Raw genomic sequence first — 26,105 nt, 5'->3', positions numbered from 1 at the left:
TGCCGACTCGGCTACACAGTAGGAATAGCTCTTGGGCTATGGCCTTCGAGGTGGCTTTCCACAGGGGGATGGCTTCGGGGTAGCGAGTGGCATAATCCACGATGACCAGAATGTGTTCATGGCCCCGGGCGGACTTCGGCAGCGGCCCAACCAGATCCATGCCTATCCGCTCGAAGGGTACCTCGATAATAGGTAAGGGGATCAGCGGACTGGGGGGAGGGGTGCTGGGCGAGGTCTGTTGGCATGTGGGGCAAGCACGGCAGAAATGCTTCACGTCCGCATCCAGGCCGGGCCAGTGGAAGCGATCCCGGATTCTCTGTATAGTATTATGGGCTCCTAGGTGGCCGGCCATTGGATGGGAGTGGGCTAGTTCCATGATGGTGTCCGTCTTGGTCCGTGGCACTACCAGCAGTTGTTTTTCCTCCCCCCCTCCGTGGCGCGACACAGTAGAGCAGGCCATTTTGAACTATGAAGTGGGGAACCGGGTGTGGGGGTGGTTGGAGCTCCTTCCCCTCGGCCACCCTCACTTGGGCCCAACAGTGCTTCAGCCGTTCGTCCCCGAGTTGCTCCTTGGCGAAAGCCCCGCCTCCCTTAACCTGCTGAAACACATCGTAGAAGAGGTTAGTATTTTGGGAGGGGGACTCACCGTCTTTAGGGCTATCCGATGCCAGTAGGACGGGGCGTCGACGGGGACGACGGCTGTGCCTCCGGGTGCGGCGGCTCCCGACCGGGCTGGCAGGTTGGGTGGCGACGGCGAGCAGGCGGTCAAAGCCTGGCCAGTTTCTCCCAGGAGTACCGGGACGGGAGGTCCTTCATGAGGCCCACTTCGACGGGCCAGGAGCCGGAGGCGGCGGTGATGGTAACTCGTCGAGCGGGGACTTGGCGTGTATCGCCGTGTACACAGGTGATGGGGAGAATGGCCCTGGATCCTGGCCGTGGAGAAACCACCGATGACTGGACCAGGCTGACCGCACTGCCGGAGTCCAGGAGGGCCCGGTAGGGGCGGCCGTTGACCTCCACTTCTACCTTTGGTGCCGCCAGGGGGGGCTCGTGATGTAGGACACAACCTGCCAGCCATGCCCGGCGTGGTGCGGTGGGCGGCTCCGTGGGCATCGGTTCGTCCTGTGCTTCGGGAGCCGCTGGCCTGCTCACTGGCCGAAAGGTACCCTCCGGCGGGCGTTGCTCCTGGTGCACCCTTCGGGGGATCGGCGGCGCTCGCTCCCCAGCCTCGCGACGTTGGGCCGGCTCCGCCAGTTCGACGGCGTCCACCAGTCACACCTTCCGCAATAATTCTTTTCCCATATTTCTTTTTCATATCATTGTAAATTGGACTGTTCAAATCATATAGATCGATCTTAGACTTGACATTTCTAGACCCCATTTTTACAATCCAAGACTTTACCTGGAACACGTCCTCTTTCCCTCACACGTGGTCGTCACCACCATGTGGCTTCGCACTTCCTCACACGAAGTCTTATCACCCCCTTGTCTTGCTTCCTTGCAGACCTCTTTTTCACAAACCCGTGAAACCAATGGGTGGCTCGGACTTGCATCATAAAGTCTGGGAATATCAAAACCGCAATTTACCAAATTAAAACCCACTTTGAATCAAAAATTAATTATTTTAAGTTTTAAGACAATTGGAATTTCAAAATCAGTCTCACTGCATTTTCTGATCCGTTGAGAAACCAGCAGTGAAGGTCAAAAGCCCTCAGACGTCAGCCCCCTCTTCCCTGAAACCTTTCAAGGTTTAGGGCTAAACCCTTTGTGGGTTTAGGGTGATCAGCCAACTAACGTCCTCAGGTCCCGGACGATCAGCAGTGGAATCCCATCCTCATCGCCAAGTTTGTCGTGGAAATTCTGACTTAAAGTAATAAAATAATTATGAAGACTGAGAATGAAAAACCAAACAGAGTTTTGTCTTTGTCTTGCTTTAATTCTCTGCAGAGAATGATCAATCTATTCACAGAGGAAAAAGAGCTGTGAGCAGAGTGATACCCCACTCTCCCAGCACCTGTTGTTTATACCATCCAAGAAGATACATTGTTGAAAACAGATAAGACCTTAGCCAATCATGTTATTCTGTGCACATCACCCCGTAACACATGCACAGCACATGTACATCATCATTATATGTTTAGTTATTAGTTATTGATTAACACACACACACACACACACATATAAGGATGTTATATGAGATTAGTACAATTAATGCAAAAAAGACAAAATTAAAAATTCCCATAACAGATATTTACTAAATATCTTCATGGAACATGATCTTTACTTAATGTCCTAATGATTTTTGGCATAAAAGATGTACATACAATGTATTTTTGGCTATTGCTACAAATATACCCCAGCGACTTAAGACTGGTTTTGTGGTCCAGGGTCACATTTGTGTGATAATTAACATTATATCAGAAATGCTTTCAACTGAGCTCACTGAAACTATGGCTCCTTTTCTCTAAAATAGTAATACCTAAAAGGTACAAAATGTACCTTTTGAAAAGGTACCGCCCTAGTACTTTTATTTCTTTTTTCCTGAGAGTGAAGAAATAAGAGTGACTTGCATATTCAGTATGTTTTTACAAAGTACTGTAAACAGAAATGCAAGGGTGAAAAAAGGATTTGTTTATCAATACATTGAATTTCCTAAATTAAATATAAGAGCTGTTGATTTTGAAAGATGTGTCTAAGGTATAGAACTGTGTTTGAACTGAGTCAATCTGTGATGATAAAGGCATGTGATCCTCATTTAAATGAACACAATGAAACGATTAACTATTTCCAGTGTCCTTCTGCAGAGAGTTGAAGTTCCTTTTATGCAAAAATACTTAAAACTTTTCCACAAAAACAGTTCCTTAACTGCACAAATAATGGCCACACAAACACAGATGAGGAGCACAGTCTACTCCAGGAGAGAAACTAGTGTTAGTTTGTTGGCATCTTTATCAACAGTCAAACTGTCAGAAAGTAAACGAAAATATAGAAAAGGGGAAATGCACAGAGAACATGAGAAAAACATTATATCTATGAAAATGCCTTAGCTACATAAAGAAAATTTATAGAAGAGACCACAGACAGAAACACAACGAGAATCCAATCATCTGAACTCACAGGTACTCATATTTAGAATGCATTTAATTACAGTAGCACAAATTTAATAAATATCACTTAGAGGCACAAGCACTTTCTCAGTTTTCATGTTTTCAGTGTTTGTGTGCTTTGCAAAATGGATAAATCAAGAGAATAAAGTCATGTTTGTTAATCTCAGGAAGTGATTCAGTGAGGAACAGAAGCTTCAGATCAGCTGTAGTGTGTTTGGTTCTGCTGTGTGTTCTTCTGCTGACTGCAGTCATAGTGCTGTGTGTCATCTTCACTCAAGAGAGACAACAGCTCATATCCAAGATTGAAAACCTGACCAGTGAGAGAGAGCAGCTAATGCTCAAGAACACAAACCTGACCAATGAGAGCGAGCAGCTAATGCTCAAAAACACAAACCTGACCAATGAGAGAGAGCAGATAATGCTCAAGAACACAAACCTGACCAATGAAAGATACCAGCTGAGAAATGAACTTCAGATTCTTGGTAAAGTTTATTTAGTCTATGTAGTTATTTGCTATCCACCTTATTTGTAAGCTACTGTAAATGTGTCCAGCTTCTGGTGTCATCCACTTCCACTAAATTATTAGCTGTATAAAACAGCTTGTTTTGCTGCTTGATTGTAAACTGGTATTTCTTACCATATTATTTTAATGTAGTTTATTTTAATTATTTTACTGTATTTTCAATGCAGTTTTTACTACATGCCCAATAAGACAAAGAGCTGGACTGAAAGCAGAAGATACTGTACAGAGAGAAGAGCAGATCTGATCATCATAAACAACAAAGAGGAACAAGTGAGTGAAAGATTGTGCATTTGATAGTATGCAGCTAAATGTGAGATGGTCAGATGTAATGTGTCTGTTTATGATATAAATGTGCAACTGTTTTGTCTGCTCAGGATTTTGTTAAAAACATGTCTGGTGCTGCTATAGTTTATATTGGTCTGACTGATGTTACCGGTCTCAAACAGGGAGAGATGAGAGCTAGTAACTGTAGGAAATGATGAGATACACACAGATTAGAATCTGCAGCGTTCTGGCGCTTTCTTTAATGGCTTTGCCCTTTGACCAGAACATAAATCCCGCATCGTTCTAGTGTAATGCGCCACCTACAGGCATTTTACAGAAGACACTAAAACTCATATAACATTTAGAACACATTTTTAAAGAGTCTCTTAAAGAATAAATCTGATGGAGGAGAGGGAAAAAAAAAAAAATTTTGGGGTACCCAGTATTTCTCAATTTTCAGTCTATTACACTGACAATGATCTGGAGGGCAGCTGGAAATGGGTTGATGGCAGCACACTGACCTCTGGGTGAGAAATCACTGAACTGAGCTGATTATTATGAACTGATTATTATCTAATAAATGATTCTCACAGTCAGTATCATTTCACACAGAGAGCAGCACTGAACATCTAATGCTGATCTGTAGTTTCAGCTTCTGGGAGTCCAGTGGACAAAGAATTGAGCCAGATGGCGGAAAAGCAAAGAGAACTGAGTATCTCAATTTAGTAGGATGGATTGATGTTCCATGTAATAGAGCTTTTCGATGGATCTGTGAGAAGAGGATTTCACTGTTTGAACATTTTTTTGTAAACACACTGCCATTGGAACATCACACACCTTTTTGACAATTTCAACAGTACAAAACTTTTGTAATAACTGATTCTAATCTAAAACAGTGTTTCTCTACCTTGTTTCTGGAGGTAAGCCAAAACTGCAAATTTGTAATATCTCCTTGGTCAGACACCCATTTCATGTGCTGGAGTTTCTTCTAATGAGCGGATGAGTTGAGTCAGGTGTGTTTCATTAGTAAGACATACACTTCTGGAGTCTCATTTTGTGTTTCATATGACCAGAAATAACTTGTGAGTGAACATCACAGAGTATTCTATCATGTGAGATTCCAGTCTTCAGTTATTATTTGCACATTATTCAGTTATACATCACCAGTCATTGTGAATCACTCCAGTAGTTTTTGAATAAAATAAAGGTGGTAAAAAGAAGGCTGCATTATTATTAATTCATCCCAGGTTTGGTTTGTAAACATTTTTCATAGAAATAAAGTATGTGAGATATGATAGTTGCAATACAAACATGATTACAGTTAGGATCAAACACAAATATGAACTCATTAAATTTGTATTTTGTTACAGAAGTATATTATCGCATCAAACCTTAAAGGGGTGGTTGACTGTTTTTTTTTCTAGGCTTGATTGTGTTTATGGGGTGCAGTTTAACATGTGTTAATGCTTCGTTTAAAAAAAAAAAACACATTATTTTTCACACAATTCACCTTCATTCCACACCGATTCATTCCATTCCTCTGATAAAAACGCTCATTATTTGCTGGTTTTATGAAGCCCCTCCCTCAGAAATAAGTGATGGGCTCGGATTCCCAGCAGGCACACAACGTCATAAGACGTTGATATTTGGTTAAATTTTGGTTGCGACGTCGGGTGACCAAAATTCAATCTTAAATTGATGTCCAATACCGACGTCAGCTGACGTTGCGATTTTGTTGTTTTTAGGTTGTGTAACTGTAACCAAGGTTACTATTACTCATATCGAACCTATGAAACAAAAAGAAAAGAACGATTTTCATATAAATATTTAATTACTTTATTTTGATGTTTAAGAAATTAAATATTGCTCAATAAATAATAGTAAATGAACAGACTAGAAAAATAAATAAATTGAACCATTCGGATTAGCTCCGCCCTGAGTGGGTTAGAGAAGAGAGTCTCGTCACGGAGAAAAAAAGTGAAATGGCCGCTGAAGCAGTGATGCAGATTCATTTGCAGTTGTGAAGTTAAAGTAAGTGGGAACCTAGATTAATAACTGAAATCAGGACCATTATTGACATCGTTGACAGGAAAGAGTTGTTTAAATAATTGTCATTGCATTTGTATTGAATCCAAGGATTAAACTAGAAGTTGAGCTGATTCATCCGACGAAAACGGCGTTCGAACAGATTTTCTTGATTCATCTGAGATTATTTCTAATCATTAGCACTTTATTCTTGGTAAGTGAGTTCATAAACTACCTTAATTAGTTATAGTTTGTGTATTGTTCACTCTTTTGTGGTCTTAAATGGTACTGATCTGTATAATTCTTGAGGAATATATTTAGAAAATGTGATTTAAGTGGTAAGTTAAGAGTTTATTTGCTGCTAAAAATGTTTTATGCATATTTGTTGACTTCATGAGTGTAATGTGTGTAACACAGCTCACGTGGAGTTTTGCTAGCCATGTGGAACGAGCTATAAAAGCTAATTGAGCTTTTAAGACGTCATTTTCTTCATTTTTAGCCCATAGTTGTTTCTATTAGGGTTGAAAAGGGTGATAAGCACTAGTAAATGTGTATATATATTAATTTTGAAGAATTTGTTGTGATAATTGCCATTTGAAGTGTTAATGCTGTTTAAAGAGAATTAATTGTAATTAATTGTTTTTTTTCTGCCTTGTCTTTGCAAGGTTGGGTTTTTTTTTTTTTTCCCCTCTCTCTATTTTCTGTGTTTCCGGTCCTTGATATCTCTCCTTGAAAGTAACGAGGAGTTCTGAGTTGGAACTGTTTCTGCCGTCGGCAAGGAGTGCTCAACATTGGTGGAAACTGGCGGGCCAACCTGGTTTTCCTGAATTTGGACAATTTCATGTTTCATCGATGTGGTAGGACCACACGTATCATTTTTTCCTTCCCTGGACGTTATTGCAACTGTGAACAAGAAGTTTTTTTTCCCTCCTCTCCTTTAACTGAACGTAGAAACAGGACGGACCCTGAACTGAGCTAAAGTCCTATTTAATTGTTTGAGTCATTTCTGATTCTGACTCTGATTTGGTGTGTCATTGATTGGACGGTTTATCTGAAATTATCTCTATTGCTGTTTCATTTTTTTATTTTATTTTCCCATTTTATTTATTGAAATTTTTCAAAAAAAGAAAAAAGTGAATACAAAGGGAATTGAGTTGAACAATTTAACATTTTGGTATTGAATATACACTTTGTTTAGCAATTATGTGAAAATAAGAAGCAAGAGAAGCAAGGTCGTTTAAAAGTAGATAGTTATCAAGCTAAGGAATTAGAGCAGCTAAATTGAGTGAACCAGAATTAACTAAATATCTAACTATATAAATAAATAACACACAGGGAGTCATTATTTGAGTAAAAAAAATAGCTTTATTCCAAGGAATTTATTTCAAGAGGTTTCTTTTGTGAATTTATTGAAGCTGTCATTTTTTTTGTTTTCCCCTTTGTTGTTGGTTTTCTTCAACGTTTCACAAATTAATACAAGTATAAAAAAACCCTTACCTTTTGAGTATAAAAGAAAAAAATACTTGCCTTTCGACTACAAACCTGTCTTTTGTGATTATTTCCCTTGTCTTGCTGCAATACTGGCTCAAGAGCGAACGTAGACTTCTGATCTGGTCCGAGACATAGTAAACACGTAGACTGTAGGACGAGTGCTACATAACCAAAATCCAACGTTAAATCAATGTCACGCTTCTCGGAACGATGAGCTTTGTACAGGGTTCCCACGGGTCCTTGAAATCCTTGAAAGTTTGTGAATCTGATTAAAAATTTTCAAGTCCCTGGAAAGTTTTTGAAAATGAACAAACATAGATACAGGTCCTTGAAAATTCCATATTATTCCCTCCGGTCCGCTAATGTGTTATTTTGCCAACACTTTGTGCATACTAGCTTGCTTGATTTACGTTGCACATTTATGCGTTACGTTAAGTGTTTCCCACGTGAGGTACTTTGTGTTGTTCGTTACCATGACGTTCACACGCACACGGAACTACTAAAATGGTACCTCAACGTTTCACAGACACACCGTGAAACACTGCAAAAATAGGCTGAAACCGCTGAAACGTGATGACTGGAAAATGCAAGTTTCAAGATATTTGGCTCACCAAAGAAGATTACAAAGAATGGCTTGCCAGAGATCCAAAGGATGTAATGTTGAATTGCTTTGCTTGTTAAGATAATGTAAAGCCATGAGGCAAGAAAAACTTAAAAGCATATTCATATATCTTAAAACTTCTGGTTACATGAGCCTAAGCTCTTTTCAATAAAATCCATGCAAAAGTTAATATCAGATCATTTTATAATACAGTATAGTATGTACCAAATATTATAAAATTTTATGCAAAACAGAAATATGACAAATATCAGATTTCTCTCATATGGACAAAAATAAATGCAAAAAAATAAAATAAAATTGCTTTTTTGCATAGTTGTGTTTGACACATGAAAACTGTAGCAATGTATCTTACAAGGTGACGCGATGTAACCTTTGCTCTTACTTGAAATGTGTCCCCACATTAAGTCCTTGAATTTGAGGGTATTGGACCTGGAACGTCCTTGAAAGGTCCTTGAATTTGAAGTTAACCAAGGTGTGGGAACCCTGCTTGTAAAAATCGGCGCGTTTCAGAAAGGCGGAGCATAGAGGAGCAACAATAATGTACAGTGTGTGTAAATGTTTTTTTTAACCTCGAACAGCGTAAACGCATTGCATTACACCAAATACACACAATAATGTTATTTTTAGCAACATCATATGACCCCTTTAAGTATTTGCTATATAACAAACATTGCTAAAGCATGGAGTTAAAGATGGCATTAAGTTGTGGTCAGGTGAGCGTAAATGGGTGAACAATCTAACAGTTGGTTGTGGTTACAGATGAATGGATTTATTTTCAATCCAGTTTTTACCACTTGTCCACTGAGAGGAAGACAGCAGACAAGACTGTCAGAAGAGAGGAGCAGATCTGATCATCATAAACAACAGAGAGAAAAATGTGAGGTTTGTGTACATTTGTGGTGTTTAGCTTCTAAATGAAAGATGCAGATGGAATGTGTCTGTTTTCCGTTAATGATATAAAAGTGTAACTGTTCCAAATGCTGAGGATTTTGTTAAGAAAATTACTGGTCCTCCATGAGCAGAAATGGACACCCCGATCTAAAAGAAATACTTGTTAAAGCTTTTTATCTGGAGAATTAAAATGTTAAAATGAAAATCCTGCTCGCACTTATTCATATAATGGAAGTGAATGGTGAACCACATTCAAGCTTCAAAAAACGTATGCAAAAATACTATATAATTATCCTATGTGTCTATACAGAGTATAGCCAGAGTCTTTTGTAGAGCCATTTTGTCTGTTGATGTTATGAAAGATTTTTGATTTATTGTCATTTTTTAATAAACTAACTTTAATGTAATACTATGAGCTGATGTTATTTTTGACCATTCTCTCATTATGTTTAGCACAAGTGGTAAGCTTTGGCACAAATGTTACTGACAAAAGTTCCTTTAAAAAGTCTACCTTCTTAAAAACTACTAAATAATTCAAATTGATGGAAGAGCATGTAAAAACAGCTGATGCTAAAACCGTTAACGATATATTGATCAACTCTCTGGACTTTGATGTACCAGCAACAACCTAAAAGCTATTAAAATTTTGAAAACATCAACTATTAAAATTAATATATGCATTTGAACCTCATTTAAATGAACACAACCCACATTATTGAAACAAATATTGTCCTTCTGCGGTAAGTTAAAGTTCCTATATGCATAAATACTGGCCACATAAACACAAATGAGGAGCAAAATACAGTCCACTCCAGAAGTTAGTGGAAAACCTTTCACAAGACTGGTAATAACCAATGAGACTAAAATACACTTAAAACAATGGGCCTCATTCATGAAACACGAGCAGAAATATATTTTTTTTTGTAAATTGTTCGTAAAGCCGTTCTGATGTAAACTTTCGAATTCATGAAAATGTTCGTATTTTCAAAATGTTAGTTTGTACGAAAGAAATTTACATGTGCAAATGGTGCATAAAATGTTATGTGTTCTTTCTGGCAAACTGATGACACTGAATTTTGATGCACTGCTATTACAATATTTTACAAGTTTGTTTGCTGCTTTTAATAAAAAAAAAAAAAACATTTATAAACTGAAAAGTTGATAAACTGTTTAGCTCCGGTTTAGCTTTGGGTTGAACACAGCGCTTGTCACTGTCACTTTTTACCCAGCCGTCCAATCAATGTCCGACTTTCTATCCATTAGGCCAGGGGTTCCCAAACTTTTCAATTCCACGACACAAGTAGAATCTATTTCAAGACCCACCAAAATATTTGAGATAAACAATTGACATTACTATAAGCTTAATCTTAATTAAAAGCATAATATGGCAGAAATTAAGTATAAGAAAAATAACCATTTTATTTTATAGTACCACTGTAAAATTTCACTACTAATATTTACAGATGTTAATGAGTCTATGAAATATGTCCATAAAACCTCGAAACGCGCTCACTCCGGTGCGGCTGAACTGAAAACCGAGATGACAAATTTACTTCAGCCAGAAATTAACTTTTGCAATGATTAAATAAATGTACAGCTATATCTTCAAAATATTTTTTAACACATCTTTTTTCTCTATACAGCCTAGTGATGATATGGCAAGGAAATAATAGGACATTTTGTAAATTCTGTTCTGCTAGCATGTTTGTATAGTGTTACAATTTAACCCCACATTTGTGCCCCACTCAACCCGTACATGTGAAATGCTTTTTACAGACAGTTTATGGATTAAATGCATATGAAGGAACAAAAACAACAAACTCTTTACATCTCTCGGAAAGATACAGCGCCGAGTTCAAACAGACGATAGAAATGAATGAGCATAGCCTACCTGAAACATTTGAATTTTCCGGTGTATGCAATCTCACGCAGAACACAGCAGTGAAGTGAGCGAGTTTCTTCTCATTAATAATGCAGACCAAGCATTTTAATAATGAACCTTCGCTCTGAGACCCTCACTGTTATTACAACTTGTGTGCGCCCGAGCTTCAAAACACGCAACACATATTTTAAATCCCGGCCTTTGCGATTCGAAAATCGCACTGAGCAATATCACAATTTGTAATTAATCTTTGTATTACGTCCAGCCCTAGGAACTGTGTGTGTGTCATTTAGCTGCCACCAAGTGGCTTTGTGCGACCCACCTTGTCCCACTCTGACCTTCAGTTGCCATGAGTGCCCCATTGATCATTCAATGAATTTAGACAGTATTTCTAATTAAGAACTGACACAAACATTGATTTATGTATTCATGTAGATATTTGGTTATTCTGAATATCCCATACTTTCAATTATTCAGCCATCAGGGACCCAATGTCACAATTGAGTCTCACGCTGGCCATACGTGGATCTCATGATAACACAAACTCGCCAGTCTGATTTTAATCAGAGGCTGTAGGTTGACCAATGCCTTTAAGTCTGCCGCCTACTGATTGCTCTTGACAAAAAGTTTAGATTACTTAGTCTTTTCCCATACAATTTGCTAAATCAAAATGTCTCTGATGAAGTGCCTACTGCTCCATTCATCCAGTGTGACCTACCCTGGCCATAAATTTGAGGGAACATCAGCCTCCACATGATCTACTAGCCATAATGATTTCTGGAGAGTTCATAATCAATCAAATATAACCTTTTATTTGTCAGGTAAGAATGTATCATGCCAATTTCATAATGAAAAAATTAGAAGCCAGTTGACCCTTCGCAAAAACCCTCCTTCCTTAGTTACTGTTGCTATGTCCGACAAGCCATGGCGCTCTCACGCCACACATCATGTTCTCATGCAGTGAAAAATACATTGCGAAGCAAAGAGGACACTAACAACATGCCAACAGACAAGACAGAGCTGGTTACTTACTAGTCTCAGATTTCAAATTTTGTAATTTTTTAAGAAATTTGAACAATAAATACAATTTTGTGGCTCTTTAATGTGTCGTGACAGATTGCTGTAGAGCCTCAGTTCAAGTGGCACTCTTTTCATATTTACTTACAAAATAAAAATAAACATGAATGAACATCAGAATGTGTTTTATTTCAACCACGGAAAGACGTCAATACACACAATTTTTCAAGTTTAAGTCCACTGAAGTTGCTCGATACTCTCCTGTCTGATTTGTTTGTTGGACAAAATGGCGGATTCAGTGTTATGATTGGTCGGATCACCTGTCAATCAAGCTCTTTGCGAAGGGTCAGTTCAGAAAGGATAATGCAGTGTGTATGGATTTCATGTAGTGTCTATAGTTAATTTTCACTCCTACATCTTCAGAAAAAGTTTTATTTTCTTTCCCCATGTAATGAAGTTATGTTTTCCATGACAACTCATGTTTTAATAATGGCATGACTTACAGGAGGAAATTTTGGAGCCAAAGTACTTTTCGACCTTTCAGAAATGTTGGTTTTGGAGAACATTTGGAAAACATTTTGAATAATCAAACAGTGGCAGGTTCCTGGTATAATTATTAAACTTCTAAAAAGAACAAACCCCTCTGTGACATTCTGAGGTGAACTGAACTTCCTGTACATGCGTATAAGTACTTGAAATGTTTCCACACATCAGGAAACACATCAGGAATATAACAAGGTCTGCCTCAGAAAAGCTTCTGTTGTTATTTACTTATCTTTATTTGTTAGTTGGTATATAAAAATAGTCTACGTTTAGGTTGTATTTTAGAACTCTGACTTCTCTTCACTGGAACTATTTGAAAGTGAATAAAGGTATGGCTCAGAAAATGGGCATGAGAGAGAGACAAAGGAAAACAGATGATATCTATGAAAATGCTGATGCTATAAGAGGTGGAATCACAATGGAGATAGAAGATTTGAATACAATGAGAATACAGCCAACTGAACACACAGGTATAGAGTTTAATAATTAATACATTTCCTCAAAGAGAGAGATCAAGTATGCACCTGTGCTGTATTTAATGCTAGTGAAGGGACTAACAGCATGTCTGTGTTCTTCAGGAAGTGATTGTGTGAAGATCAGAAGCTCCAGATCAGCTGTAGTGTGTTTGGTTCTGCTGTGTGTTCTTCTGCTGACCGCAGTCATAGTGCTGTGTGTCCAAGTCTTTACAAACATCGACCTGTTTCAAACCAAGGGCAAAAACATCATGGAAGAAAGACACCAGCTACTAACCAGGAACAAAAACCTCACAGAAGAGAGAGACCAGCTACTGTCTAAGATTACTAGCCTTTCAGGAGACAGAGACTGGCTACTAAACAAGAACATTAATCTGACAAATGAAAAAGATGAATTAATATCCAAGAATGACAACCTGATTAAACAAAGAGACCAGTTAAACCAGGAGATAAACGAAATGGTGAACAGTCTCCATGAAATAGGTAATTATAAATTATATTAAACATGTTTTAGAGGATACATTATATATATAGTTAAATTTGTCTTCACAGATGGATGGATTTACCATGAATTCAGTTATTACTACATTTCCTCTGGGTGGAAGAGCTGGACTGAGAGCAGAAGATACTGTACGGATAGAGGAGGAGATCTGATCATCATAGACAACAGAGAGGAACAAGTGAGTGAAATATACTGTGTGTGTGTGCGTGTGTTGTTTATCTGGATGAGTGATGAAATGCCTCTATCCTCAGTTTATTATAGAACTGTGTTATTGTTTAATCTTCTAAGGAATTTGTTAATAACATGTCTGGTGGTGCTGATGTCTGGATTGGTCTGACTGACATTGATGAAGAGGACACATGGAAATGGGTTGATGGCAGCAGACTGACCTCTGGGTGAGAAATCACTGAATTTAACTGATTATTATCTAATAAATGATTCTCACAGTCAGTATCATATCATACAGAAACATCTAATGCTGATCTGTTGATGCAGGTTCTGGTCGTTTGGAGAGCCAAATGGACACAGAGGAGAGAACTGTGCTCTAAATAATCCATCAGGATGGGCTGATTATCCATGTAATAATGCTTTTAAATGGATCTGTGAGAAGAGCATTTTACCCACCATACTGCCCTAGGAACATCATATACAGTTTGTTTAGATAAATCAACATCTGTATATTGTACTTTAAAAACACACACCTGTTAAACATTAAATATTTAATAGAGAAAAAATGATTGCTAAGGTTTGGGTAGCTTTGTTTTGTTGTGATTCCATAATGAATCAATTTGGAAATACAAATAAAATCTCTGTTTTGAATACTGTAAACCCTAACAGTGAACTTAAATTAAACAAATTTAAGTATACACTTTTTTTATATAAAAAAAAAATCATTAAACAGACATTCTTTTAAATATAATTATTTTTTCTTGTTATAGCGTATTGTCCCGAATATAAGATGACCCTGATTATAAGACGATACCCCCCCCAACAAACACACACACACACACACACACACACATTGCACGATTTCACAATACGAAGAATCGCCGACAACTCTGTCTGATCCGCAAACTACGTTTCACAACAAAACACACGCGAGAAGTGATAAGGAAATAACTCGAGAACCTGTGCCCGTTGTTCTCGAGCAAGACTGGAAGTATTACAAAAATATAGCCTGCAAATGGTCTGTGCGCTGATTTCCAGCTAAAAAAACAAAAACAGATTATGCAGGAAACAGGGATTGTGTTCTGCAAAGAGTGGTAAATAATAATTTGCAGTAACTGTTATGCTGATGTTGCGGCTGGTCAAGCATTTGTGCTTGTTTCTGTATGATACAATAAGAAGAATTTCCATTATGGTGACGAGTGGGTCGTGAGCATAGTTTGAGAACAGTTATATGTTTAATGTTCTGTATACTGCCTTACTCATTCAGCAACTACTGAGCAAATTATTGAGCTACCAATTAGCAAGTTAGCATTTACTGCATTAGCTAATTATAACTAGTTTCCAATACTATAAATATTTAAAAGAGATTAGATGATCATTTTAAGTTATGGGTTAGCATAAACATTTCAGGTTAAGCAATTAAACTGTATTTACAAAATAAAAGCCTAATGCAAAACAAAAAAAATCAAACAAATAAATGCATACTATACAGATAGACCTTAAAAGTTAAAGTAAATTAAAATAAATCATGTATTTTACAAAGTTGAATATCAAAGTTGATATCAAAATTGGTGCCTTTGAAAACCCCCAAACCCCTACATTATTTCTTCTGTTAAAACTTGTAATATGAGCCATAAACCTGTTTAAATCATTGAACCATTTTAGTGTCACGTTGTCAAGGCAGTGAAGTTGTAAATTTGCTATTTCTCAAACAAAAAGTTTTGTAAATGTAAAAAAAAACAATTAGCAAGCATTTTAACATTTATGGATTGGCCCCACTCTCATTGTAAGTGCCTCACTGTAACCCAGATTTTTACTTTTGTTATAATTAACCTTATGCCACAAGTGCTGCCAACTGAGTTTAACTTGTGTTGCTATTAACTTGTGTAGCGCCTTTAGTCCTGGACTAATGACATAAGCACTAACATCTATCTAAGCTCGGACAGGGCTTGCACTAAGTATTCCTACCAGTGTGGGTGAACAAGGTTGATGCTCTTATCTGGTGTTTCAATGGACAAATCAAGCCAATCAGGCTCTCTATGACGAATCTTGCGGCTGGCCACAGCACTTTCACGATCGTCACAGTCTCACTGGGCTGGGCTCGCCATCTCCACTTCTTCTGATACCTCAAAAAACCAATCGGAGATTAACTAAAGTTGACCAACAGTGCTTCATTCGATGTTCAAGTGGAATCTCAGGAGCTCATCTGCATGCACGTTTCTGGAAGAATCATCAACAGGAAAATGTGATTCTTGCTTACTCTATGCTCCACTCTACTAGGAAGAGTAGAGCGCCCTCTATAAGAAATTATATACTACTACCACTGATTTAGTATCCCTAATTTTATAGGGATTACACCTGTATGCCATGACCTGACAATTAACCATAGCAACAGTAGGTTGCTCGAGCAATTTTAACAAATATATATTAAAACAGTTTGCATTTAAACATTTTTTAAAACAGTTGATGGTTAGGTAACTACACTATAGGGATGCCAAAATACATTTTACTTTAATGAATCTCAACAGATTTGGCCCAAATTTACGGAGACAAGATCCTTTAAAAACTGAACCCTCATGAAAATCACTAAATCATTTCCACATTGTTGGACAATAAAAGCATCAACCACAAAAAAGATCAGCTGCGTTAACTTTTGATGTACCAGCAACAACCTGAACATTTCAAAAGCTGTAAATGTTTCCAAACTCAACAAACTTCTGAAGGCTTCATATAAATACTGAGTGATTCTGCAATAACATATGCATTTGAATCTCATTTAAATGAAAACAATCAACAAATATTTAGGGTGAAGTTCTGCGGTGAGCTGAAATACCTTTATGCATAAGTACATTTTCATAAAAAAAAACAAAAAAAAAAAACATTTTCTTTCTCTATAAATACTGGCCACACAAACAGATGAGGAGCACAGTACAGTCTACTCCAGGAGAGAAACTAATGCTAGATTGTCAGCATCTTGACAACACAGATACTGTCAGTTAGTGATTGAAAATATAGAAACGAGCAAAACTTGTAATATGTACAAAGAAGATGGAAACATCACTCATAAAAGCATTGATAATATTTATGAAAATTTCACTGTTACAAAAGGTAAATTTGGACAAGAGACCACGGACAGTAACGCAACGAGAATCCAGTCATCTGAACTCACAGGTACTGAGATACATTTCATCACACAACACATGTCTTCGTTTTGAATACCTTCTCATTTTTAATATAAATAATTGTAAAAAGATTTTCAACTTTTTTTTTTTAGAAGTTATCCAAACTATGAAAGAGGTACAACTGTCTTATTTTTTAAACTTAGACAAAGGCTTTTTTGAACAATTAAACAAACATACAAACCTTTATTGTAAATTAAAAACAAGTAAATTCTAATAAACTCCAGTTGACTGTAAAAAAAAAAAAAGGTAAAGCACCTGTGAACAATCCTTTATATTATAATTGGGCCATATTTTAAGGACTTTTTTGTGTGTTGACAATTTATATTTATCTACAAAATAATAATAATAACAACAATAAAAATTCTTAGCAAAATAAGTAATCTGATTGGATAAAAAGAATGTTCACCCTCTATATAGTCACCTATGGTGTAGTGCATGTTGCCACACACACATACTTACAAACACATTTGATCAGCTGTGTGTTCTGTACAAGATACTAAACATACTTTAAATCTCTGCTTTCAAGACTTTCAAAATAATGTCTGCAAAACTGAGTTAAGCTTATTTTTCTATATTCTGCCTGTATTCGTTAAAACCATAATTGATTATTCAGTTACACAAGGACCATGGTGACCTAAAAAGATCTGCTAGGGTACTTTTCGTCTTGATTATATCATTGGTTGCAAGAGAAGTACGTTCCCTAGTCCCTTCCTGTCACATAGACACAACATAAAATGTTAATTTATTCTGCTTCTTCTGCAAATACTATATTTCTTTTGTGTTTTTATTTCCCTACACTCTAATCTTCACCTTCACCAATTAGATATAATACTTGAGATATTATTAGTTGATATATTTATAAAGTTGTTTTCAATTCAACAATCAATCTAGGAAAATATTTCAGAAAATGTATATATATATATATATATATATATAAACAAACAGGTTATCACTGTTATCAGGCTATTTTCTTTTTACATATATGATGTATCATGATATAAATTTACCATTAATAGGGAGAGAATTGCTTTCCTCATGTTTGTTAGACCCTGAGAATGAAGGTAAACATAACTTTCATGCAGATACTGAGTGATTTTGTAATAACTTATGCATTTGAACCTCATTTAAATGAACACAATTCACATTGTTACAAAAAACATTTACAAGTTCCTTTATGCATAAATACTCAAAACATTTTCACAAAAACAGTTCCTTTCTGCATAAATACTGGCCACACAAACACAGATGAGGAACACAACACACTTCACTCCAGGAGAGAAACTAGTGTAAGTTTGAGAGTTTAACAGTCTAAGGGAAAATATAGAAAAGGAAAGAACTTGGAAAATGTACAAAGAAGTTAGAAAAACCACTGATAATATCTATGAAAATATTTTTGCTACAAAAGGTACATTTGTAAAACAAACCACGGACAGTAACGCAACAAGAATCCAGTCATCTGAACTCACAGGTACTGAGATTAATTAAAATACATTTCATCACACAACATAATAGTACAAATTTATCAATAATGGCTTAAATGCACAAGCATTTGCTCAGTTTTCATGCTTTCCATTGATGTGTGCTGTGTTAAGAGCATAAATCAAGAGAATAAAGTCATGTTTGTTAATCTCAGGAAGTGATTCAGTGAGGATCAGAAGCTCCAGATCAGCTGTAGTGTGTTTGGTTCTGCTGTGTGTTCTTCTGCTGACTGCAGTCATAGTGCTGTGTGTCACACTCACTCAAGAGAGACAACAGCTCATATCCAAGAATGAAAACCTGACCAATGAGAGAGAGCAGCTAATGCTCAAGAACACAAACCTGACCAATGAGAGCGAGCAGCTAAAATGGGAGAAAAAGGCTCTTAAGAGTTTTCTTGGTAAAATGGGTGAGTTTCTTTTGTCTTTTTAGTAATTGCTACATAACATGAACAAGATCTGGTTAGTATTTATAAGTATTTGTACATCAAGTTCTTCAAAAGAAACCATAAACTAACACCAATTTAAAATGTAAAATATGAAGAGTGTACAAATATTTCCTCTTTTTAGGATCACAGAATGTTTTCACAGAGTTGGGTTTAAGTGACTCAATTTAGAATTATTATTGTACCTCAAGATGAACAACCATACCAATCTACATTAGAATAATCAAGATGATTGCTAAAATAATTATTCACACTGTACATACATACATGCATAAATAAATAAATTCTTTGAATTTCTTCATATCCTCCTGAGACCCAGCTATGGAGTTTTTGCCTCTGTAGTGAATTTCTCTGAGACCTCACATGTCACAGTTTTAAGTCTGGATGTCCTGTACAGAGCACATGCAGGGCTTTATAGAGATACTAAATGTTTGAAGGTTTCACCATGACCACATCTACTAGGTCTTTAAAGATGGCTTCCCAATAATCCCCATCCACTTGATTGGCTCTATGACACTCTCTCCTCTCCACCTGTAGCTGGTGTGTGGTGAGCGCACTGGCGCCGTTGTCCTGTGGATGCTGCACACTGGTGGTGGTTGAGAGACCCCCCCACATGATTGTAAAGCGCTTTGGGTGAACAGCAATACACATTAAAAGCACTATATAAATGCCTCATTCATTCGTTCATTCAAAATTTAATTTAGTGAAAAATTTTACCTCCTTATGGAAACAATATGATTATATTTTGTAATTGTCATTTAAATCTGAATCATTTTCAAATTGTTTGTCATAAAGCAACATCTCAGGAAAATGTTATGGGTTTTCAATTTCAAATATGACTTCCTGTTATGAAACAGGACATCATTTCATTCATGTCCACTGTAGAGGACACCAGGACTAAAATCATGTTTATTATGCATTTTGGGAGACATAACAATTGAATAGGAAAATTAATTATTTATCAATTGTCTTACGAAATATTAGATATTATTATGAAAATCTGGCCATTTATTACTCCCGTTATGACAATTCTTTTTTCAACATGCTGTCCCAACAGCAACACTTTAATATGCAAATTAGATATAATGTATAGATACACTGTGTTTAATGGGAAAACCAGTTTATGGAAATTTTTACACACATATTGCATAAAACTAAATGGTATATCAAATCATTTTGTTATATATTTTATAAGATAGTTGAGAATCACCCTTAAACAAAGTTTAGTATAAACAAATCCTGAAACTTCAAAATTGATTGGTGATTTAAAAAAAAAAAATCCAATTTTTTTTGCCTTTTTGATGTCTATTCACGCCATTTTATTTTTTAGAAAAACTTAGTCCTAGTGGCCTCTTTTTTCTTATGGTCTAAACAATATAATGACATGAAAAAATACTAAATTCACAAAACTTTTTTTTGGGGGGGTGGGCGGCAGGAGGATATAGTGGCACATATATATTTGGACTTTAGTTAGGGGACCAGTTCTCACTATTAAATAACTATTTACTATGACTTTTGCCTCAAACTCCTATTTTGCTGCTTATTAATCGTTGGTAAGGTAGTTGTTAAGTTTAGGTATGGGGCAGGAATAAGGGATCAAAAATATAGTCATGCAGAATAAGGCATTAATATGTGCTTTATAAGTACTAATAAACAGCCAATATGGTAGTAATATGCATGCTAATAAGCACATAGTTAACAGTGAGAACTGATCCCTAAACTAAAGTGTTACCATTTGGACCTCAGTGTTTTGTCTACATTCTAAAACAGTACACAGTAATAACACATTCAGTGTATATGGTTATATTTATTAAAATCATAAATGGATGCTCCCTTACTTGTCTTTATCCTTAAAATCAACCCCTAATCCTAACCATATTGAATCTGCTGATCACTTAAGGTGTCTCCACAGGTCAGGGAACAGTTTTGAACATGGTAACAATATGAGCTGCATGATTTACGGTTCATGTGTCAACCCATCTGATCAACAAGACACCTTCCACCATCCGATTTCAGTTATAAGCCTATCAGATATCTCTTAGGCACTTCATTTTTATTTAAAATAAACACCTCTCTGATACAATGGAATATACCGCATACAATGGAAACGGAGAAATATGATCGGAGATGGATTTGAACGTCATAAGCTAAATCCACTGTTCTTATACTCCACGCCACGATTCCACTTACTATATTTGTTTCTTTTGTAAGAACGGTGGGTGAAGTTAGTGAAAATAAGACAGACTATTTGCACTTAGTGTAAACAGACACTTCATAACTTGCTCAGGCTGGAAAGATAATAGTTGGTTGTTTTACACAGATGGATGGATTTACTATAAATCCAGCTTTTACTTTATTTCCTCTGATGGTAAGAGCTGGACTGAGAGCAGAAGATACTGTACAGAGAGAGGAGCAGATCTGATCATCATAAACAACAGAGAGGAACAAGTGAGTGAACGATTGTGTTGTTTTGCTGGATGAGTGATGAAATGCATCTATTGTCAGTTTATGATATAAATGTATAATTGTTTCATCTGCTCAGGATTTTGTTAAGAACATTTCTGGTTATGCTCATGTCTGGATTGGTCTGACTGACAGTGATGAAGAGGGCACATGGAAATGGGTTGATGGCAGCACACTGAACTCTGGGTGAGAAATCACTGAACTGAACTGATTATCGTGTAATAAATGATTCTCACAGAAAGCAGCACTAAACATTTGATGCTGATCTGTTGATGCAGGTTCTGGTGGCCTGGAAAGCCCAATTATTACACTGGCAATGAAGACTGCGCTCTAAGTTATATCTCATGGTGGTATGATTATTCATGTTACAGTGCTTTTAAATGGATCTGTGAGACGAGTATTTTGCACGTTGTACTGCCCTAGGAACATCATACACCTTTTTTTTCCTATATAATTTTTAACATTACCCAAATGTAACATTATAATACTTTCATGAATCAATGATGAAATGTAAATAAGTTTCAATAAATACTTGTGCAGGCTTATATTGTACTTTATGAGCACACATGATTAACCTGTTAAACATTAACCCCTGGTTTCACAGACAAGGCTTAAGCTAGTCCCAGACTAAAATGCATGTTTGAGCTCTCAACTGAAAATATCTTGCTCTGACGTACCTTAAAATAGGTCAGTGTCATTGTTCTGTGTCAAGATGCACACCTTAATATTTTCTTCCAAGGCATTATTGTTAAAGTTGCTTAAATATCTTAATTCAACTAAGGCCTAGTCCTAGTCGGAAGTGATGAGTGTATGAATTCGGACACTAGTGTGGCAGAAGGACTGCGAATTTCATCTTCTAGCAAGAAGTGGGAATTCATTTGGTGTGACTCTCATGGGTTTCTCTAGCTGTTGAGTGTACATTGGTTATACAGTTGCTATTGCTGTGCATTATGGGATTGAATGAGCAAACTTGATAATGTCCACTAATGTTTTGGACACCACTACACTGAATCATTTAGTCAATCAATTCGTTTAAAAACTCTCATTCGCTCAGGAATGAAACACTCTGAGAAGCGGAACTGTTTATAATGATAATAATAATAATAATTCCTTACATTTATATAGTCTCCTCGTCAACCACCAGTGTGCAGCATCCACCTGGATGATGCGACGGCAGCCATAGTGCGCCAGAACGCCCACCACACACCAGCTTACTGGTGGAGAGGAGACAGAGTGATGAAGCCAATCAGCAGATATGGGGATTGTTAGGAGGGCATGATGGTCAGAGGCCAATGGGCGAATTTGGCCAGGATGCCGAGGTCACACATCTACTCTTTTCGAAAGACATCCCTACTTTACTCCACTAATATAGACCACTTTTTAGTATTATTCTGCTTTGGCACTATTTTGTTTGGAACTATTTTCATTGGTGGAGCAGAAACAGACAAAGTTACTGGCAATACTGTGTCTAAAATATAAGTTCCTCAAATGAACTTGTTTTTATTGAACTGTTGTGTCTGCATCTGATGATGTCCTTGAACATTAGTAATATAGCACAGTAGGATCTTTTGATAATACCGTATTGTCCCGAATATAAGACGACCCTGATTATAAGACGACCCCCTTTTCCAGATGTACCTTTTGGAAAAAGGCTTTTTGAAAACCAAATCTTGTTTTTTTTGTTTGTTTGTTTTTCTCTCTGTAAAACACATTTTTTTCTTAAATTATTTTCAAATTGCATATTTTTCCTATTTTAATTTTTGTTTTGAAAGTATGGTAAATACTGGTAAAATGTACCAACAATGACATTAAATAATATACACTTTTTGATATACCATTGAAATAACAGGTAGCCCATCTGAATTATATAACATTTAGGCTATCCATCTCATAGTAGCCTACCAAAATTTTATTAACAGTAGAAGTGAAATCTTATTGTAGTCTTCAAATGTGGGTATAGTCTTATGTTTTAAAATCACTTACAGAGGAAGTTTGGTCCCATCAGACTAACATGACAGTCACGACTTTACAACACACATTACATTACATATTTCATGACACACTCGTTTTATGCGTTTTTGGCGCCACCTATTGTTGTGGGTGTATTACTGACATGTCAAAGTCTAGACAAATATAAGACGACCGCGTTTTTTCAGATGTATTTCCAAGAAAAAAACATTGTCTTATATTCGGGACAATACGGTAGTGTAATTTCTACCTAAATTGCAATCACATGAGAATGTGTCTGGCAGTTCTGTATCTGTCTCGTGGTTTGCAGCCAGTAATAATAGTGAGAGACACACTGAACATCATGCCTGATGTGTTCAGGAAGTGACTTCAGGAAGCTGCAGAGCAGCTACAGTGTATATATTTATTTTGAGAAAACTACCGTCATATCATATACACAGCAGCTGCAAGTTCTTCATGGAAACCCGTCAAAATAAACGTTTGGTTTTTAATGTGAAGAAACTGTCAGAAATATATTATTATATACTATTATTATTTAGCAATCTTAAGACTCAATGTAACGAGTTCTACATCTACTAATAAATATTAATAAATCTTTATTTTTAAAAAAATAATCACATTTGTTTCTTTTTAATTTTAACAGTAAACCTATGTTGTGCAGCACTTTGTTTGCCAAAAAATAAAAGGGTTTAATTTTCATTTGATTAGGATAAATTAATTAATGTTTTATGCCTTCTGATTACCAGAAAAATTAAGAAGAACATTTTATTGGGCCCTATTGTTGTTTTAAAAAAAGGACCCTATAAAATACAGGCCTGTGGCTCTTAATTCCTTTTTATTAATTCACCATTTGCAAACCGATGTTTACTGTATGTTCTTTTAAACATTTAGCAAATCAGAAGAACTTGGTTATTCATGATGGTGGTGACTTGTAGATGAATGCTTATGAACATCCTGCAAATGATGTCTCTATTGATTCTATATACACATTTTGATATTATAAGACATTACATTTACACAATATAGGGTAAATCAAAATAGGGTAGGTCTTTCAGGCCAACACAATATAGGTTTTCATTATAATTATACACTTTAAAGTTCAAATATATGTATTGTTTTATAGTCTTAATAATATAATAATTTTTATAGAAGTTTTTAGATTCACTTTGCAGATGGTTCTAAACTTAAAGTCACAATGATGACAATATTATTATTTTTTTTATGGAATATTGTTGCATTTATTATAAATTATTTATCATTTAAATTGCAAATCATTTAAAATAACTTGCCCTCCCTCTTGCTCTTTCTTCTTCCCTTTCTGTTTCCTTGTGTTGGGGTAGGACAACCTGTCAATCACATCCAGCCATCCAATCAATTTCTGATGAACAAAATCAAGTCCCGTCATACTTTTTTTTTTTTTTTTTTCTTGTTTGAGAAGAACTTCTTTGAGAAAAATGAACTGATATCACAGGATATCACATCTACACAGGAACAAAGAACTAAATCGTATAATGTTTGACGATTAATGAGCAGAAATGTCTGATATTTATGATGATGTGATCATGACTGAGTCTGAGAGAATAAAGACAAACAGAGCAGAGATGACGGTGGTTAACTATAATAATGCAGACTGTGTGCGAGATCAAGATTTCAGGACAGAGACAAACAAACAACAACCACTTCAGCGTACAGGTAATCGCATACATTTCTTTGATTAAATGTCACAGTTTGCTCATGTTCAGTCATTTAACATCATGTCTGTGGTGTTCAGGAAGTGACTGTGTGAAGATCAGAAGCCCCAGTGTGTTTGGTGCTGCTATCTTCTTCTGATGCTATTATAGGATCTTAAGTTAAAATTAAGATCGCCGAATAAAAGTTTGGATTTGGGTCTGTTGCTTGCAGTCGTATGGATTGAGAAGATGTGGATTACAGCGCATGAATTAAATTGTTTCATTTCGTAATAATGTTTCGTTTTTGGTGTATTTTATAGTTCTATTGTCAGTCGGAGAAAACGCCATTTGTGGCCCATGGTAGACAAGGGAAACATTACCTGACAAGTAAAGGTTCATCGATTGCAAAAATGTTATTTATTTTAAGGGTTTAAAGTGAAGTCTTGTTTAACATTATGTAGGCTATTCTTGGAAACGAGCTGGCAGCAGAAATCACACAGAACAGAACGAAATGTTATCATTTCATATTAAGTAAACGAGTCAACAATTTAATAATGGAATTGAAAACAAGGTCATTGATATGACAACTAAAAACAACAACAATAATAATAATATTAATGCCGCAATTTCAATATTCATAAGGATTCACTTTTAGGTGTCATCAATACGTCAGTTTTGTGTGTTTAAATGCTGAAAATATTATACGTTTTAATGCCTGTAAAAACGTAAGTAAATGTACGTTTTATAGAACCACATTTTACGTAAAATACATACAAATTATCATGAGATCACGTTTGGGTTTCTCTGATCGTATAGCTGTCTGATCGTGAAAATACCAGGTGCAAATGCTTTTGAGACCGATCACTCAACCCACTTCAGGAGGTGGTCTAAGACGCATTCCAGACAAAACTGGACAAGTGTAAATGCATCTGGTTGTTGAAACCACTAACCTCTCCTATTTGGTCATTGATCTAGAAATTAGCTGCTGATAAAATAAATGCAGTATGGTATGTGCTACAAAACTTTTAACCTCTGTAATAACAGTGCTATGTGCAAATGTAAAAAAATATATATAAATATAAATATAAATTCAAGTATTTTCAACCTTAAATTTACCAGCATAGTGATGTTAGTTACAATCATCAGCTTCTGTGGCACACAGATGATAATGTTTTGAAGATTTCAAAACACGGGAAATTGAGATTTCAAGTTAGAGAAATGACACATTAGCATTATTAATAATGTAATAAAATATGACCATATAATTCGGGATTTTATTCCAAATCCAGCTTTGTGTGAAGTAAAAAAATACAATAATTAATTTTTTATTTCTTTTAAAATAATAAAATAACTTTCTTTTTATTTGTTTTCATTTCATTTTAATATTTAATTT

The 26,105-nt window shown here is 36.1% G+C and overlaps 3 protein-coding genes across 6 annotated transcripts; 2 read left to right on the top strand and 1 right to left on the bottom strand.

Annotated features, from left to right (window-relative positions):
- Positions 1 to 544: 544 nt before the first annotated feature.
- LOC131534586 (collagen alpha-2(I) chain-like) lies at positions 545 to 5,426 on the bottom strand. The gene is made up of 2 exons (XM_058767565.1): positions 5,405 to 5,426; positions 545 to 1,860 (listed from the first exon to the last, which is right to left on the bottom strand). The coding sequence occupies exon 2, from the start codon at positions 1,379 to 1,381 to the stop codon at positions 545 to 547; it is 837 nt and encodes a 278-aa protein (XP_058623548.1). The 5' UTR covers positions 1,382 to 1,860; positions 5,405 to 5,426.
- On the top strand, positions 3,845 to 14,233 carry LOC131537217 (C-type lectin domain family 10 member A-like). Of its 3 annotated transcripts, none has more exons than XM_058770524.1 (6): positions 3,845 to 5,925; positions 6,031 to 12,835; positions 12,944 to 13,321; positions 13,391 to 13,518; positions 13,629 to 13,735; positions 13,836 to 14,233. In XM_058770524.1, the coding sequence occupies exons 2-6, from the start codon at positions 12,697 to 12,699 to the stop codon at positions 13,975 to 13,977; spliced, it is 894 nt and encodes a 297-aa protein (XP_058626507.1). In that variant the 5' UTR covers positions 3,845 to 5,925; positions 6,031 to 12,696; the 3' UTR covers positions 13,978 to 14,233. The 3 variants fall into 3 exon arrangements, with proteins under 3 accessions (XP_058626507.1, XP_058626508.1, XP_058626506.1); XM_058770525.1 differs by having other exon boundaries at positions 3,845 to 6,133; positions 6,585 to 12,835; XM_058770523.1 differs by having other exon boundaries at positions 3,845 to 12,835.
- Positions 14,234 to 14,443: 210 nt separating this feature from the next.
- On the top strand, positions 14,444 to 21,610 carry LOC131537226 (CD209 antigen-like protein E). Of its 2 annotated transcripts, XM_058770538.1 has the most exons (6): positions 14,444 to 16,679; positions 18,096 to 18,158; positions 18,324 to 18,575; positions 20,932 to 21,059; positions 21,154 to 21,260; positions 21,353 to 21,610. In XM_058770538.1, the coding sequence occupies exons 1-6, from the start codon at positions 16,544 to 16,546 to the stop codon at positions 21,495 to 21,497; spliced, it is 831 nt and encodes a 276-aa protein (XP_058626521.1). In that variant the 5' UTR covers positions 14,444 to 16,543; the 3' UTR covers positions 21,498 to 21,610. The 2 variants fall into 2 exon arrangements, with proteins under 2 accessions (XP_058626521.1, XP_058626522.1); XM_058770539.1 differs by lacking the exon at positions 18,096 to 18,158.
- Positions 21,611 to 26,105: the final 4,495 nt, after the last annotated feature.

This window comes from Onychostoma macrolepis, chromosome 03, assembly GCF_012432095.1.
Source record: "Onychostoma macrolepis isolate SWU-2019 chromosome 03, ASM1243209v1, whole genome shotgun sequence".
Lineage (NCBI taxonomy): Eukaryota > Metazoa > Chordata > Actinopteri > Cypriniformes > Cyprinidae > Onychostoma > Onychostoma macrolepis.
Note: the sequence above shows the minus strand (reverse complement) of the source record. Positions and strands in the feature narration are given on the sequence as shown.